The sequence below is a fragment of the Antedon mediterranea genome, chromosome 2 (assembly GCF_964355755.1).
Source record: "Antedon mediterranea chromosome 2, ecAntMedi1.1, whole genome shotgun sequence".
NCBI lineage: Eukaryota > Metazoa > Echinodermata > Crinoidea > Comatulida > Antedonidae > Antedon > Antedon mediterranea.
Window position 1 is genome coordinate 17145090 of NC_092671.1, and position 19016 is coordinate 17164105.

Genomic DNA, 19016 nt, shown 5'->3' on the forward strand with positions numbered 1-19016 from the left:
ATTAAGTCTTCTGATCATTCTACACGTATTTGATGCATTAGATGAATCATGATATATGACACATATGGGTGTGTGCTAATAACCAAGAGTGGGCGTATACTAATACTTGATAACACATGTACAACAAAAATATAACTGTGAATATATAGATATCTCCTGGGATAATCTTACCGAGTTCCACTTACACGATGTAATGAACTTGCTGTGTGAAAAAAGATATGCGCATATGCGCATACACTGCTATGTTACATCCATGTAATCTTCACAGGCATCGCTGAGGCCTATAAAGATTAATACTACGCCGCCTTTTTCTGTGTTTTTACATTGACACAAAACCGCTTTAGCACGTTCATATAAATGTATTTGTTACTGTAAATTAGGTATAGTGTTTATTACAATACAATTTTACCTAAAAATTTAGGAGGATACAATTGAATGCTATCCAATCTAATTTCCTAGCCATTTTACAGAAAATTATTCTGGAATCCACACGTCTATCGCACATTGCTTCAGAATGACATAATATAAACAAAAATAATTTAAGACGTAATACTTACTACAACTAACCTCTCAACAGATGTAGGCTATAAGATAATAATTGATGTTATGGCTATTAAAGTAAGGAATAAACATGTCTATAACTAACCTTTAAACATAAATGTGCTCATCTTTGTATGCGTAATATCTTTATGAGATGCAAGAAAAAGCACAACTTCTCCTTTTTCATTTCGAATAGGAACTATATCAAGAAGGCAACAAAATTCTGAACCTGCAAAGTATAAGAAAAAAAGTTGATAATGAGAAACAAATTAATGTCTATTTCAAATGCATTCATTAGAGAAAAAAAAAATTAATTACCGTACAGTGTATTATCTGTTAAAATAATTATAAGCTATAGGCCTAATAAGAAATGTTTTCCCAATTTTAATTCTGGTTAAAAGATAGACTTCAGTATAATTTCAGTGGAAGAATCAGGGGTGTAGTGCTAGGGACGTGAACTCCTTCCTTTTGATAGCTAAATAACAAACTTTTATATCAACTTTTCACTATTAATAATAATAATAATAATTTATTCGGAAAACGCTTTTTGAACAGCGGCACACATAATAATGGTGCATCCTTAAAACAATTAAACATACAATATAAACATATATGAGTATAAAAATAGGTAGACTAGATTAAAACAGATAAAATACTTACTAAAATACAAATTACCACTAATTAATTATTAAGGTCTCACAAAGTGGTCATTAAAAAGAGGTAAATTTTACTGATAACAAATTCCAACATTTGAATCACGGTGTTCATTTGCACAAATAAAATTATAAATATTTGTTTTGAAATAATTTAACATTTTCCCAAATAAGGTTTCAATTCAAATGAAAAATATAACAATATTATTTATTGATAACAATATTAATTTGACATCAACGTGCTGTAGCTATTGGCAACAGGCATATCAAGCTGAAAGCAGCCTTCAGAATTGCTTTATAAAAATAGATCTACAATGAATATAAAATATTGGATAAGACAAATATCAAAATTTTGTAAATAATTGAAAATTCTGTGAAATTTGGTCTTTCTGAATTTGAAAACTTGAAATTTGCTTAGCAATGATAAATGATAATAGTATGCTTCTGTGAATTGATGATGTATAAACTCAAAGTGCAAAAAATAGTACAAATTCTTGCATTATAAATTTGAAGGTTCGTAATAAGTATACGCATTTATAATGACCAGAGCAGCGTTTTGGTATTCAGTAGGGAATATTCACATTGCATTGATTCAACATCAGACTGTGTCAATTCTACTGCATTGCTTGTGCATCCAATCTAGAGGTCATAGGATTGATCACACTACTAATGATATTTTTCTGATATTAAACCTTTACTTTTAAAGCATTTGGTAACAATGCATCTTCCATGCCATTATAGGGAAGATGATTAGTTAGTTTGATTTATTAACCAAGCTATATATCTTATATTTAGGCCACGATAAAGTGATTTTATCTGAAAGAAAGGTACATAAATTGTAATATTTTTTACAGACAACTATATTTTAAATATTAATATAGTAAAATAAACAAAATATATAAAACTTTTTTACTACATTAATCTGTCCTCCCTGTCAATGAATGAACTGATTAATATCAATCATCGTCATCAGGAAATATTAACATTTAAAATACTTAAAGCTTGGACTGATAGTGCACTGCATTCTGTAATGTTTTGTAGACTTTGGGATGCATTACCCATGGATTTAAGAAATGCTTTTATCCTATTACAAGTATGAAGTACATTTAAAAGTAACCTAAGGGAACATTACTTACCCGTTAATTAAGTTAATAAACAATTGGGATGAAATATTACAGTACTTTGTACTTAATTTATTATTAACATTTAAAACATATTTTAATGTAAATTAAAAATAATTTTTTGTTATAGTTGTTTATTTATAATTTAATTTAGCATTTACATATATAAACTATAGGCCTAATATAATTAAGTTATTCTTTTGAGATATTAATTTATCATCATCTACATTTATATATTATTTGTAATAATTAGTCACTGGTTGGAGGTACACACCTAATTGGTGACAGTGGCTTAGGCTGCTTTGTGCTTTCCTGGCAGCTAGTGACTATGATTTTATATTCTTTTGCTTCGTATTTGTTTAATTTGTTGATTTGTATTATATTTTGTAAAATTTATCTTTTGCCTGAATAAATAATAATAATAATAATAATAATAACAACTAATAGTTAACAAAACTTGCCTTCTTTTGTTCTAAACATCACTTCTGTCTTTAATTCAACCTTATTTTCCAACGACTTTTCAATTTCTTCAATTTTTTCCTCTTCTGTCTGGTTACCGTAAAGGAATTTGCATGCGCAACTCTTCTGCATGACCTCTGCTCGGACAAACCCAGTGAGTTCACAGAATCCATCAGAGCAGTATACAATTGGGTAGCTAGGTATCACCTGTGCGTTACCGAGCACAAAATTGCTATCTGAAAGATTTGAATAAACACTTGTTAAATTTCTAATATAATTTTGTTGATAATACATTAAATGTTGCTTATTTAGCACTTTTTATCAAAGCACTTCACAACATATTTGCTGCGCTTTATACAGTCAAGCCCAGTGGACTTGATTATATCGCAACAGCATTCTAATCTCCTCATAAAGGTCCCTGTTTGTGGAGCTGCCACCTCATAAGTTCAGTACCAGATATTTGAATCTCCAGATCTGGCAAATATTAAAAAATTACCTAAAATTGTTTTACTGTTCTTAAAAGGTTATTTTATTAATACACAATTACATGTGATGAGTTGCTAGAATGCGTGACAAACCTCTGGTAAACATTGAAATGCTGATTGCGCAAGGTATTTTGTGATTAATCTGTTAAAACACTGCAAAATTGTTAACAAAAAGATTCTGAAATTGTTAACTTTGTGGTCCACACTCAAAATTAGGGCTGTTTAACAGAAACTGCCTATTGTTATAATCATAGGAACCATTTCTCACAAAAATAAAGGTAAACTATTGATGATGATGTCTTGTGAAAATAGATTGAAAACAAGTTTGAAATTGGCACCACAAAGCTTATCACTATAAAGTTCTTCAGGCTGTCTCTAATTTCAGAAGTTAACATGAAAAGACAAGAAAGCTAGTTGCCTGAGTACCGTTTTGATTTTACGATCATTCGAGAAAACACCACACAACGATCTAGCATGTATATTATATTTCACACAAAGGGATAGAAACAAAGGTGATGAAGCTCAAATACTGATTATGGTAATTATATGCATGAATTAATTTTTAATTAAGAACTATTCAGATCATTCATTTACACAAATTTATTTTGAAATTTCTTTTTTGTGAAGAATTCATCTATGCACTAGCCTATTGATGACATGTAGTGTTTTGAAAATTAAATAATACATCGTGATAACATCTTGTACGATGTACATGTAACACAAAATAACACACTATTACTACTGTACTACCTGAACCCGGTATAAAGCCAACTATTTGCATTCTCAATTAATTTTAAACTAGGTTGCAAGTGGCTAGCAAAAGTCCTGTTAAATAATGCTTTCAAAATGTGTAATTTCACACGAAGAATTCCTTAAAGTTTATTTTTAGTAATGGAGCTACGTGACTTGCTTTCATACGTCAAGTATTGTACGAGTGGATTACCCACACCGTAGATGTGCAAGCATGTACAGATAATGCATGGTGTGTACATGTCTCAGCCAATCAACTCTGTTTGACCCTTGTTTTTCCCTTTGTATACAGTATAATCATGTTAAGTTGAAAGTTACTAGTGGATAAAGATACAATGTGGAAGTAAACAAAAATATTTCTTACAAAAAACAACGCTCAACTTTTTGACGTAACAGTTTTATTATTGTTTTATTATTATCGATATCTTCTTTAATAATTTAAGAATTTAAACAAATTTTGATGAGCTTTACACAAAATGTGCAATTCTGAATGTTACATGCTATTTATAGGTAAATGCACTTTCATTCAATTTTTTTGTTTGGCAATAATGAAATTCACATAAACATATGTATAACAAAACAAATTATTTAAACAATAAAATAATGGGAATTATGGGAATACAACAGGTGGCAAAATATATTCAATAAAACGTCACAGTGACCCCTCTTATTGATAGCTACACATTAATATTCTTAATACAGCATAAGCAAAATTTGTAAACTAAAAAACTATAAAAAAAATTGCAGAAAAAAAGAAATTAAATATTTGAAAATTCCGAATAGAAACACTCTAAAAAAAACCAACCAATAAAAACAAATTAGTAATTTTCATTTTTAAATTTTCATCTAGTCTGCACAGGTAATATAATTCAATAAAAAAACGTTATAAATGTCAAAGTTTATGGGACATTTGAACCGTGACATGCAAAATTAAGTTTATAACATTTTGTTTTAACTTAATTTTAAAGCAATAAAAAAGAAAAACATCATAAACTAGCAGTCATTGACCAGTTGATATCCCAGGTAATAATACTGTACATTCAAAATGCTTACTAATTACCAGGGCTCAATGTATTACTTGCCCGAAGTACTATGTCTATATTAAAATTGCTTGAAGTCACTGTATAATCTATCATTGCCCGATGGTCTAGTAAAAATAGCAATGATCGATCTTTAGCTTTACCTTAATCTGTTGATAACAATGACAAACATTGTATGTTTTCAGGTTATTCTAAAAGGGCAAGACAATTTTACATTACATAATCTGCTGATAATTACATCACAATATTGTACTAGTATTCAATTTTATCATTGTCATATTTATTATGTTGTGATTTCCTGTGGTTATAGATAAATATAAGATAAGTTATAAGATAAATATATAAACCAATCATAAAAACTTCTGAAGGCCAGAAAATGTACCTCTGAAGTCCCTAATTTGCATGTTGAGTATAAATAGTAAAATGTTATAGATATTGAGAAGAGGGAATAACATCACAGTAGATAGAAAGACGTATAGAGTAAGAGTTAAGAAAGGTCTAGTCTTTTAAAAATAGAAAGTTTGTATTGCATTAATACTGTGCTATAAGAAATAATAATAGTTTATATTGTTGAATATACTTCTGTTGTATGTTGTGAAATCATTTAGCACAGTCTTTGTACGTGTCGTGGAATAATACTCCTATGAACACATTACTCTCGGAAACAACACACTAGTACTAACTACCACTTCACTACAACCATTAAAAGTACGAAATTCAATATGAATTTTAAAACAACTTTGTAGATAATATTACTTGTTAAGGTGTAAATTGACTGGTAAGATGTACTATCTAGGTTGTTGTCCTGTCACAACAAATAACATTGTCTGTTTAATAACCTTTACAAATTCTGAATACTATGATATGAATAATAGGAATATGACACGTATATCAAACAATGTGTTACTAATAAATTATACATTTTTTTTTTTTTAGAAATCTTGCTGAAGTATTCAATTCTAAATGAGATGACTTCGCACTTCAATTGACTGTCGACTCTCTATTACCTTTATACAGTACTTGTCTTAAAATCAATTAACATGTGTCAACTACCATAACCATTATATTACCTATCTATCCTGACAGCCTTTTTTACAATGACATGATGTACTTGTATGTGTATAGATGCTACTAGCCAAGCAATAGCCAAGTGTATAGCATGTTGTCATTGTATGGTTTTTTTAAGACTATAAACAAGATTATATTTCTTATCCAAAAACTATGTATATTCGTAATGAGACAGTAACACATTTGGAGTATGGTCCATTTCGTTCATAGAGCTTTTAAAAAAATAGTTGGGTTTCAAACGTCACCATTATAGCCACTTGATTAACCACTATTATATAACACCTAAATAAATTCTTAAAATTGATTGGATAACTGTGGGTCACATAGCGTGCAATAGTATGCACTATTTAACAATCATTAAATAGTACTTTTTTTTCTATTTCTCACTTTTCAAACAATCTTCTCGTGGATGGAAAAACATTTTCAAGTCAATTACTGTGATTATGAACATGAAATCCAACAGCGCTGCCGATTTTAAAATTCATAACAACATTGAACACTCATATGGCAACAGAATATTTGGAGATATACATACTAATTTGGGTTGTTAATCATTTTGATTAATTAATGAGAACAACTCTACAAGATAATAATAATAATAATAATAATAATAATAATAATAATAATAATAATAATAATAATAATAGTAGTACGAATTTGTAACACGCCAATTCTAGCAGTAAGTAATCAAAGGCGCGGTGTACGAGAGAGCTCAATTTGAAAAAAAAAGATGAGTTTTCAAGGCAGATTTAAAGGCGATAGTAGACAAACATGATTTCTTTGTAATGTATTATACCATATGGACAATTGTCTGAAATAAAAGTTGAATTGAATTCCATAAGCGAGAGGCAGCAGAAGTGAAGGTGCTAATAGGCCATATGTTTTAGTGTTACTAAAGTCGGAATGGAAAGGAGATGTGGAATCAGTTTCAGTTGCCTGGCGAAGTTTTGTGGTCCCGCTGCCTTACTAGCCTACTGTTGGCCTATAGTGCTTTTTTAGCCTAGCTAGGCATAGTATCGTTCGGGCATTTACACTAAAGTAGGTGTGTTTATAAAATAACAAAAACAGAACATATATATGTATATATTTGTTTTGTAATGTTACAAAAAAAACAAATAAATGTTACTGTTTCAATGTGAATCATGTAGGACTAGCTTTTATTCAATACTGATTCAAATGACAAGAATCTATTTAGATGTTATATAAACAAATACAAAAAACTAATTTTACAGCTAAATAAAAAATGTTTTTTCACAATACCTTTTTTAAAGAATGAAAACATATTTATTGTACATATAACAACATTATTGGAAGTAATTATGTTTTCATACGTCATTGATAAAAAATAATCAGGATAATATAATATACTTATATTTATTGTCAAAATAAGATTAATTTCATATTTGTTATGATAACTGTGTTAGGTCTATCTGTATACACTATACTATATCAGCATGTAAAAATTCAAACAATAGGACAGACATATACAGAAACTAAATAAATATTTTGCCAATTTTGTTTCTATAACAATCATTACTGTCTCAAAGGTTATCAGTTAAAGTAGGTTAAAATTATGGTTAACGATCATTAATTAGGTAAAGCAACTGACGAGATAATGCATTAATTGACAGTAATTGATTAGATAGTAAAGGATTATTCATAGATAATTAACACACTCTGATCAGAAATCACTTTCAGATTACAGTATTGCATTAATATTGTTTAAAGTCGTTGACTTCATCACCTTCCGATAAACCATGACCATATAAAAGTTGCTGATTACAGTACAAAAAGTGTTGCTGACTATAGTATGCATCATAAAAGTGTTACTTAAGTGGATAAATCGACATTGGCCTTCTCTCCAAGAAGAGCGCAACAACTCAAATATATACAAATGAATTAAAAACACCCCTATCAGTCAATGATACATTCCATGAACCCTAACCAAAAAATGGAGTATCCCAATATACCATCATCATTTCATTTTCAGACATGGTAGATTAAACATGTTTGAATGAAGAGCTACAATTGCCTTAGGTTAAATTGTAGCCCTCTTCTCGAAGAGAAATAAGCCAATGTTGGTTTATCCAGGTAAGCTGGGCATGAAACAGACTAACTATTTTATTTGCATTGAATAAACTATGGTACTGTAGCTTGTGGAAAAGTTTCATCAATTTCAATTAAACAATATCATTAATTTCAAGGTACTGTATTATATTAATTCAAATAAACGCCCTGCCTTGACTATGCCTTCCTCGAATAAACGTCCTAAGCATTAATTTTTCCTTGAATAAATGCCCCGCCCCATGCATATACACACAATATTATAATTTTTCACATTTCTATTTGTGGTAAAATTCAATTGACTTTGATGATTTACAATTTATACAAATTGTACAATATTTTATCACTTTTGATAATAATTTTCTTGATCATACCCAGTACCTTTTTCTACGATCATTCGGGAAAACACCTCGCATCGAATAAACCCTCCCGAACAATAATCGCTCAGGGCGTTTATTTTAATAAATAAGGTACTTGTATTTAAAACTTTGTGACGCCATTCTAAGGATCATCATTACCCAGATAGCCTAACAATTCATAATCATTAACAAATGCTTACACAAAAGAATGGCAGTTTTTGCCTACGGTAAGCTACTGGCAAATTTCATTTTTACGGTATATCATCCATGCAACGTAGTAGTAAATCCTACTGCAGTGAATATCACTCTCGTTTAATCAATGTGTGCTTTATTTTCTCCACAGTCATTAAATCAGATCACAACCTATAAGGCTTCCATACTTAAAGCCCTTAGCTCTCTGCACTCTGTCATCATAATACACTATGATCCGGAAGCCAATCAAGGGGCATTATCATTATGGATGTTTATACAGAATCGCAGCATCCATAGATTCAGGTTTAGTCTTGCGAAGCTGTGTACTCGTAATGACGTACTATACACACTAGGAACACTTTATAATGTTATTATGTATAACCAGGTATAATCCTTCACCTTAATTTAGGCTAAATATGGACACTTGGCGTGGTACTCTATTGTAATTCAATTATATTTCACACATTTTTTGCCATATTTCGCAATTGATATTAACCTTATATCATAACAAATCAGTATACAATATGGACCCAGTAAAAAAAAAATCACTAGAGAATAGTCATATTGAATGAAATATGGTAAAACAGCGGTCTTTCCCAGTTTTACACACCACTATCGGGTAAATATAGAAAAAAACAAGGATAAATTACTTTGCCTAAAGGATATAAATGTACATTAACAAACATTTGGATAATCCCATTCCCTATCAAGATCAATCACTATGATCGATTAGAATCACATATTGCTAATCACTATTCATTTTGCCTGTTAGCAAGTTTAGTACATGTCATTTGTTTGATAGCAAATGGAAGGATATGTCTATTGTAAACACAATCTTGATGATAGGCTCTATTTGTTACAGAACGACAATAAATCTCATGTCAAGCAATGCATATTATTACCATCATCACATAAACACACCATCATGTTATCATAGATTGCGTAATTAGTGGCATATTACTGTTAATAATAATATGATCAGTTCCTAAGTAAAGTAAAGAAAGTAACTTAATAATGTATGTAGATAACATTAAGTATTCAAACTACTGTATGCATATTAAATGCAGATTTTAAAGGGATGAAATAAACCCTACAGTAAATATACCAGCGAAAAAAATCTTTGCAGCAGCCATTAAGTTTATACAACATGTGTTCTTTGTCTACTGTATTAACAACTCTTTCATCTTCTTCAAGACTTTGAATTGATGTTCGTCTTCCAATTAAAGTTGTTGAAAGTCTTGTGTCTGCCATTAACAATTTGTCAATCTAAGTTCCAATATTTGTTTCGTTCTAAGCACTTCTTTCATTGTTAGCCTTGTCCAATCAAGTAGACCATATACCTATCTGGCCTATTAGTTATGCATTATTGTATAATTTTGCAAAAAATAATTTCATTAATCAGTTGGTCAATAACACATTGTTACAAATGCTTTGAAAAAGCACATTAAAATAAAACCAGGGTATTTCATTCTAATTGATTTAATAGATAATACACACTAATTTCTAAAATTGAAATAAAATTTATTCATAAAAATAATAGTTTAATAGTATGTTTCTTCTATGAACAGGAACAATTTTTTTTTCAAATTCTAGTTGTATAAATTTCTGTTTCATTTTGTTTTTAGAAATTATGTTTTCAATAAACAAAAACAAATTAATTTCTACCTTTACAAGTATCATGTTTCAGTGCTGAGAATGTAGCGAAACATCAAACATATACTTTTACATTATAAGGTGATTATGAAACTGTGAAGAGAGAATGAAGATATTTCAAATGTGCTAGAGTGTGAGGTGTATAATGTATCACCTAAGGACTCGCATGGATGTCATACAGATGTGGTTCAGTTGCAACAACACCTGCATAGCAATATGCTTTTACCTACTATTACTTGTTCCTTAAGAAAAAAAACGGCTATTAAAGGAACCTAACTTTTCCTTAAAAAACAGGCACAGTACAACATTTAAATATTTTGGATTTTCCAAAATGACAGAATAAATAAAGTAGAACCCCTTTGGGACACCTACATTTGAAGGACAACCTTATTAAGAGAGAGTTTCTTGTGAAATGAAGTGTGAAGTGGCAATATATGTCTTAACTCTAAATAAAATCAACTCCTACACTATTCAGGGACACCTCCAGCTGCAAGGAGACACTGTTTGGCCCGAAGGTGTCCCCTTGATAGAGATAATTGTCACAATATGGAGCTTTAGATTACAATGACCAACAACCACACTATGTCTTGTGCGCATACGGGAATATATTGGGACATGTTTCTTCGCTCTCTATCTCAACACAGTTTTAATGGTTTCTAGACAACGACACATCGATTGACCTGACTTAGTTAGGTCGGCGGTCGGCGCAAATCGAAAGCTCCCTAATGACACAACTGTACAACACTTTGACTCCTCAGAAAATACTAAGGAGCTTTTGAAATTGTGATGACCTAGCACCGACGCATTGTTGATGCACTTAAAATAAACCACCGAAAATGTGTCGAGGAATTAAGTAAAAAAGTTCAAAATCTCCTTGCTAATGTTTGCATTAAAATATATAATTTGTACAAAATAATAAAATATTTTGAAAAATAACCTATTAGAAATAGCAAAAGAAGTTCATTTTCTATACTTTTTAATTAATATAATCAACAGCCCATGTTTCATTACATTTAGTATTTTGTGAAATAATTTGAAAGGTTAAAGTTGAAAAACAAGTATATTACATACAACATTTTGTACATTAAAATCCCAGAGGCTTTATGTTTCTAAGTCACAGTGTTTATTAATAGTTTTATAGGTGTAGATTCTTTAAACAAGTTGATTAAATTTCAATACTGTATTAGTGAATTGTGTGTATATTTCATTTCTTATAGTTATTAAAAAATTATCAAGAAAAAAAACAAAGTGGTAATGAACTTGGGCTTACCTGGGGAATTGCTACACCAGTCAGGAAATACAACAAAGTTTAATGATCGCAGTGTGTTAATTAACATTACTCCGGTAACAAAATAAGAATGGTATTTCCCTGGTGACTAAGTTTAAATTAGCCCAGCATTGGATATCAAATAAATGCAATTATAAAATAAATTGTGCGTGTGTTGCAGTAGAACAAAATTTCCCACCATTAATAGGATTGTGTATTAATTATTAAATTAATTGTAATTTAGCGTTAAGTGTACTTCATTAACTTAGGTCCGGTATTGCATAATTATGTATGCATGCAATTGAGTTGGGATCGGAAAGTGATTTCAAATGTACGGTATGACTCTTTCTGGCACAAGACAAATTTTAAGTAGGACAACGCTTTACAAATTATTATTATATTCCGTTATCTACTTTTAAATCCTTTCAAGCTGCAATATGAAAAACAATCATTCTAACATTTCAAGATTTGGTCTTATTCAGTTCAGTCTTCAGTCTTTATAGACTATATGCATATGATGTCTGTCGCAGCCGACAGTGTCATTTTAGTCTTACATTCATCTGAATGATGACTAAGCCAGAACAGTTTAAGAGGAAAGGCAATGGCTAATACGTCTGAGGCAGACACTAGATGCAGTGGCTGCCGTAAGGGTCAGCAGTGCTGATTTCAAATGCCTAACGTAACGGGACCCTAGCTACATATACAGCAGCCGATATTCCCAGATGGTCTACCATCCAAGATCTAACCAGGCCCAACGCTTAACTTTGGTGATCTGACGAAAACCGGTGTTTCAACATGGTAAAGTTTTATTCAATCGATTAAGGGTGTGGTCCGACTCACAGCGTAATGTTTAATAGTTATATAACGCAAAGTCAAGGTGTTCAGACAAAAAGATCAACATTCAATACGCTTTCCATTCAAAACACTCATCAGGTCTAAACAGATAAAAGCATACATTCATGCGCATGGAAGTTTACTTCATAAAGAGACTTTTAGATTTTAGTGAACATGCACACTGTTCTTTGAAAATTGAATACCTAAAAATAGATTTGAAATTTATCTAATTCGCTGTGGTAAAGCTAGGGTATGCTGTTGGCCTGAAATCATGGTCAAGTCTGTCATGGTGTTCGAATGAAAGTTAAAATCATTGATAGATTAGATTGGATTAGCTCTACATATAACAGGCTGTCTAACACAAATCTGCGACCTAGCTCAGACATACAGTACAAATATGTACATTGCGTAAATAACGCTCAGTGGTACAACAGCTATGTGAGATCTCACTGGCTAAACCCTGGGGCCCCTTGAGCTCTGGGGCCCCAGGGTTTAGCCAGTGAGAGGAGCACGAGGAGCTCAATGCAATTCCAAAGCATTGGAGGGCCCTCAGGAGTGCTAAACCAGGGGAATTTTTCCCTTGCATTACTGTACACCACTGATAACGCTACCTTAACTTAACGCTGTGAGTGAAACATACCCTTAATTTAATTATTCAATTGAAAAAACTATTATTATTATTAATACTAATAGATGATGGCAAACATACATCATAGACATAGACATAGATATACTTTATTGTCACATAATAATTGGAAAATGTGAGACTCAGCTCCCTGTTACATTCGTAATAAAAAACACCATGTAAAATCATCAATACAATTCGTTATAAGTCAAGTACATTGTAGGCCTATATGTACAGTTAATTAAAAGTAATTATAGTAATTATCTTACAAATTGTTTGTTAAAGAGACGAATTGAATAAAGGAGTTGTTAAACCTATTTGTTTTTGTCAAAGGATGACGTAGTCTACCAGATCTGCACATAACAAACAAACTATGCAAGGGATGGGCAGAATCAGACATTATGACTTTGGCTTTAGCCAACATCAATTCGTTACACATGCTATCTAAGTGCTCAGATTTGGTACCCATAACTTTATCTGCTTTCCTTATAACTCGATAAAGTTTGTATTTGTTCTTATTGGCGAGGCCGTTATACCAGATACTACAACAGAAAGTCATAACTGATTTAATAACGGAATCATAAAATAATTTCATTATAACAGTATTCACCTTAAAACTTCTCATCTTCCTTAGAAAGTAGAGCCGCTTTTTACATTTCACCCTCACAGCGGCGCTATTGCTACTCCAATTTAATTTATCATCCACTATTAGTTAACTAGATATTTATGTTCTTTAACCGTTTCGACATAGTCCCTATTTAACAATAACTGCTCATACAGTAGTTCTGAATATTTCTAAAATCTTCAATAATTTCCTTTGTTTTTTTATGTACATTTAACTGAAGGAAATTATCTGAGCACCACTTACTAAAAGCATCCACATAAGCCAGATAAGCTGAAGTATCATTATTTTGGATAAGGCCCACAAGACATGTATCATCAGCAAATTTAACGTGAAAACATTTCCTGTTCTCCATGGACTGTACAAAATCGTTAGCATAGCATACAAAGAACATAGCAGGAGTGAGAGTGAACAAACTTGAGGTGCACCAGTATTACATAGAAGGGAGGACGATACTTCACCCATAAATTTAACAACTTGAACTCTATCCTTCAAAAAATCTGCAACCCATACACTTAAAACAGGGTTAACATCCATAGCACATAGCTTATCAATGAGAAGATGAGTTTGAATAGTATTATATGCAGACTTAAAATCTAGCATAGCAACCAGATTTGTCCAAATGTTCATGAACTTTATGAGTAAGGGTACCAATAGCATCATCAACCTTCCTGTAAGCGAATTGAAAAGTATCTAGCAATTCTGAAGTTGAGTCCGTCAATTTAAACTTAATCAGCTTTTCCAAACATTTAATGGGCACTGCAGTCAGAGCAACAGGTCTGTAGTCATTCAACACAACACCAGCGGTTTTTTAATCTTTGGAATTGGAATAATGTTCGACAGCTTCCATAATTTAGGTACCTTGTGACTATCAATAGACTATTGGTATATATATTTGAAAATACACTTAACTCCAGATAACAAGATTTAATGATTCTTCCTGAGATGCCGTCCGGTCCAACTGCTTTATTGGTCTTTACACTCTTAAAGATGTTTTCGACGTCACTCTGATCAATTTCGATCCTATCCTCATCCTTAACTTTACTCTTCAAATTATCTACTCTGTCCTGTCTCTCAGCTGCAAAATTAATATTATCAATCCTAGTGTAAAACGTGTTAGGTTCGTCGACAGAGAAGTCAGTTTTACCATCTATCGCCACAGACTTTGGGTTGTAACCTGTAATTGATCTCATTCCTTTCCATGTTTTCTTAATATCGCCACTGGAAAAATTCCTTTCAATTTTGTTTGTGTACTCTTTTTTATTATTTGCTATGACCTCCCTAATTTTTCGCTGAATTTCCTTCTTTGTATAACCGTCCTCCTCACCATGCTTAATTAACGCATATTTCTTGGCAAGTAGCGATCGAAGCTCCCGGGTGACTCAGGGCTTATTATTAGGGAACATTTTTACATTTTTAACTGGTACAATAGTGTCCTCGCAGAATCGAATATACGCCGACACAGACATACAGTAACAAACTTCACATTGTTATAGTATTAGTACAGTAACAAGATTCATCAAATTACAAATGCTCTAATTTTCAAACTATATTTCAGAATTTGTTTGTTGTAAAATTCATCTTTGTACAGAAATAAAAAACTAATTTAGGCCTATCTCTAACTAATAAAATAATATAGGCTAGGCTAGGCCTAGGTCTAGTAACAAATATGTAGGCCTAGGCCTACCACCACCTAAAAAAAGACTCTGATGGATGTCATGCATCTAGCTAGTAGGGCCTAAACTAAGCCTAGGCTACAGTTAGCTCCTTCCTACTAGAGGCCTAGGCTAGTTAGTAGTAGGGCCTAATGCTAGCTTGCATAGCATATAGTATACCTAGGCCTAGCCTAGTAGGCTAGCTAGGCCTTCTTTTAGCCGGCATAGAGGCCTAGTCTAGCTAGTAGGTACTATATAGGCCTAGCCTAGGTAGGGCCGCACGTCCTAGGTAGGCATAGGCCTAGAGCTAGGCCCTAGCCAGGTCTAGATCCCGGGTCTAGGCCTAGCCTAGGGTTAGGCTAGGCTAGATAGGCTAGCTCTACTCGACTCTAGCCAACAATCAATAATGACCACCGAGTTCGAAAGAAGTATGAGTCACAACCATTTTGGTAAATCAGAAGGAACTAAATAAAATATACACTTACTACAGGTGCGAAAATGACAATTTTTTAGAACAAAAATATGACAAAAGAGGCAACAGGACGTCGACCCAACATCAAAACAAATCACCATGCGATCTATTGAGAGTAGTATGTTAATCGACCAATCATATCGCTTTAAAAAGTTTTCAGAACTTACTTGCCAAAACAGAGAGGGTAATTGTCGTCTTAACTAATTTGATTGGTCAATTATTTTGTGTCGTCATCAAATTGTTCTGAATTCGTTTAAAGTATTAATTGCTACATTGCGTTGATATTAAGATACTAGGCTAACTAACTTTTTTTTTAAGTTTTCGCTTTTTGAGTAAGATATAATGCAGTTGTAGGTCTAGCAGTCATCTTTCATGCTGCTCTTATATCAATTAGCATTCCAATTTGACTTCTAAGAAGTGAAAAATTAATGTGTATTGTTAATACCATAGTAAGGACATATGTCTTATAATTTAATCCTGAGAGATGAAAAGATCAAAATATGTCGATAGATTAAAATGACATGAAGTACGTCACCATTACGATGATCATATCATTTATGAATATGTAAGTTCATTTTAAATAGTTCATATTAATAAGACAGCGTGAACGTAATTATTAACGACTTTATTTTTAACACATCACTGCAAACAACGTGTGTTATAGGTTAGGCCTGTAATAAGTAACGTAAAATATTTTACATATGACGATATAAAGTGAAATATATAAATCCAAAGGCAAATTACTGAAGAAATGACAATGCTTTGGGTAAAGTGAAAAATATAAAATATATATACAAATGTGTAGGTACACAAATCTATGACGACTACATAAAATCAACCGACACTAGAATGACTAGCATTTTGTTCTAAGTGATCACTAACTACTTTACCGTATACAATCTCAACTTTTCTAATATTAGGAAATGTATTACTGTGTTGTAATTGCTAAACAAAACGGTAATCCTTTTAAAGTGTACTTGGTATTTTGTCGGGGTTAAAAACCTGACTTAACACACCCCACACAAACTGATTTAGGTACTGACATTTATTTTAGAATATAAATATAAAATCCAGTCATTCTAAGTTCAGTTCCCAGTATCTGTACTGATTACTGACATCTTGAGTATGCACTTTAAACGATTTCTGCCTATAGGCCTCATGCTAGAGAAACACCTTAAACAAAAAATGTATATTTTCTACAATACAATACTGTGATCTACTTTATTCACTTGACAATTGATGCTTCTATTATGGATTCTAGTAACTTGTCCTTTTTTACTGTTATGTTGCCATTCAATATTCACGTGAGAAAATTACTTAGAGATAGAATTATTATTACTAACAGCGTAAGGTTTCAGAGTTGATTCTAGCACCCGATTCTCTGTACAGTGACATTATCTGCCAGTATCATTGTCACAATCTTCAGATTACGTAATACAGTCTCACATATATCATATGTTGCGCCTGTATTATGTTTATGACCTATGATACAGGTCATATGATACTGTTTTATTTATCATTTATCTATCTGAAACAAATAATAGACAGGCAAAACGGCTGATCTCCGTGGTTAGACCTATGTTAAATAATCTTAAACAATTACAAGTTTCGGACGCAATTATTATTTTCATTTTCGATGTGTGGGAGGCTCAAGTAAAACATCCTATTTATCATTACAATATTATTTATTGATATTTACCGCAGTTTTCTAGGCCTAATCACGGTACTTAAAGTAACGCCTCTGCAACACCACATTCCTCTGGGCATACCAGAAAATCATATAAAACTGATTTTGAAATCACTAGCTATTAATACAGTACACTAATAAAATAATAATACTCATTTCAACGCATAACTCACTCCAGTAAGTTTATGCATTTTACGACATTTGCATCAATTTTTTTATGTGGAATATTTGATTGACGAGGCTGATAGAAAGATTAGCGGTTATTAAGGTTCACAGAAGTTCTACGCCCGTTATCGATTTGTATTACCCGGAAAATGCGAAAAGCCTCGGCGGCAAAAACCACTATAAAATTCATTTAAATATTTAATCAAACACCAGGGATATATTATCCACTAAATTCAGTCTAGACTAATGTTTTGTAGTTGATTCAACAATATGTCTCACCTCTCTCTTAAGACGATATATTTGTAAAATCAAGGTGTAGCTATTTATGCCATTTTTTGTTTAAATATTAAAGTAAAAAAGGTGAAACAATGTATTTTGCTTTAAAGAAATAAATCGTGCCATCGACGCCCAAAATAGAGTTCATTTTTTGCACGATAGCAGAATAATCTTTGGTGCTGAGGTATGTGTAAATAATGGCATAATGTGATTTGTGTGTTGTAACTTTAAAATTAAGATTATAAAAAAAAGTTATATAAATTTCAACCTAAAAGAAACGAAAAAAAAAGCCAGTTTAATATTAATTAAAATATCCGTAAAATGCAAAATATAGCCTATGTCAATCTGTTTGTTGTTAAATTTGTTATACAGATATCTTTGATATAACACAAATATTAAGTAATAATTAGTATTGTTATTAAATATCGATTTTGGGAGAAACGATGAATGTTTACATATTCAATATTCCTATCATTATCACACCACCTATCATCAACCATTAATCAAACGCTAATGCCGAATATGCATATTTCGCTGTTTTTAAATTACCCTCTTAAAATCGACCTATTTTTTCATGTGGCAAGTGAGAGCTCTCCACTTGCGATTGTAAAAAAACGTTATTCAATAAAATTATCATCGGCTAATACTTAGCTTCAGAAAGCATGTAATTCTCTTTCAAATACAGTACAATGCCGATGACGGATTACGGTATATGATCAACGTTGCAAATAGTGTTGATCTAAAATGCGATGATGCTGTTAAGAAATCAGTTGTGTGGCTTCTTTACATATTATTTAGGGTCAGCGTCGTAGAATGGAGGAATCAAGGAATTCAAAATAGAAAGGACTCGTATATAATAATGACCTTTAACACAATTTGATTCGATGCCAAAAGATTTATTTTATCGTACTTCATAATACATATAAGGTAAGGCACACAGAAATGACACTATAACGATGTTAAACGAAGATACACTAAATAGCGTAGGCCTAACAGAAGTATCAGACGGAAATCAAGAAGACGCGGCGC

The 19016-nt window shown here is 31.7% G+C and overlaps 1 protein-coding gene across 1 annotated transcript in view; it reads right to left on the bottom strand.

Moving 5' to 3' along the window:
• The window catches only part of LOC140040606 (voltage-gated delayed rectifier potassium channel KCNH8-like), a 70106-nt gene that overhangs the window by 30947 nt on the left and 20143 nt on the right, over window positions 1–19016 (bottom strand). Inside the window, exons 2-3 of the mRNA XM_072086660.1 lie at window positions 2776–3009; window positions 647–769 (exon numbers count right to left, since the gene is read on the bottom strand). Of these exons, the coding sequence (XP_071942761.1) occupies window positions 647–769; window positions 2776–3009 (357 nt within the window). The remainder of the gene's footprint in view (window positions 1–646; window positions 770–2775; window positions 3010–19016) is intronic.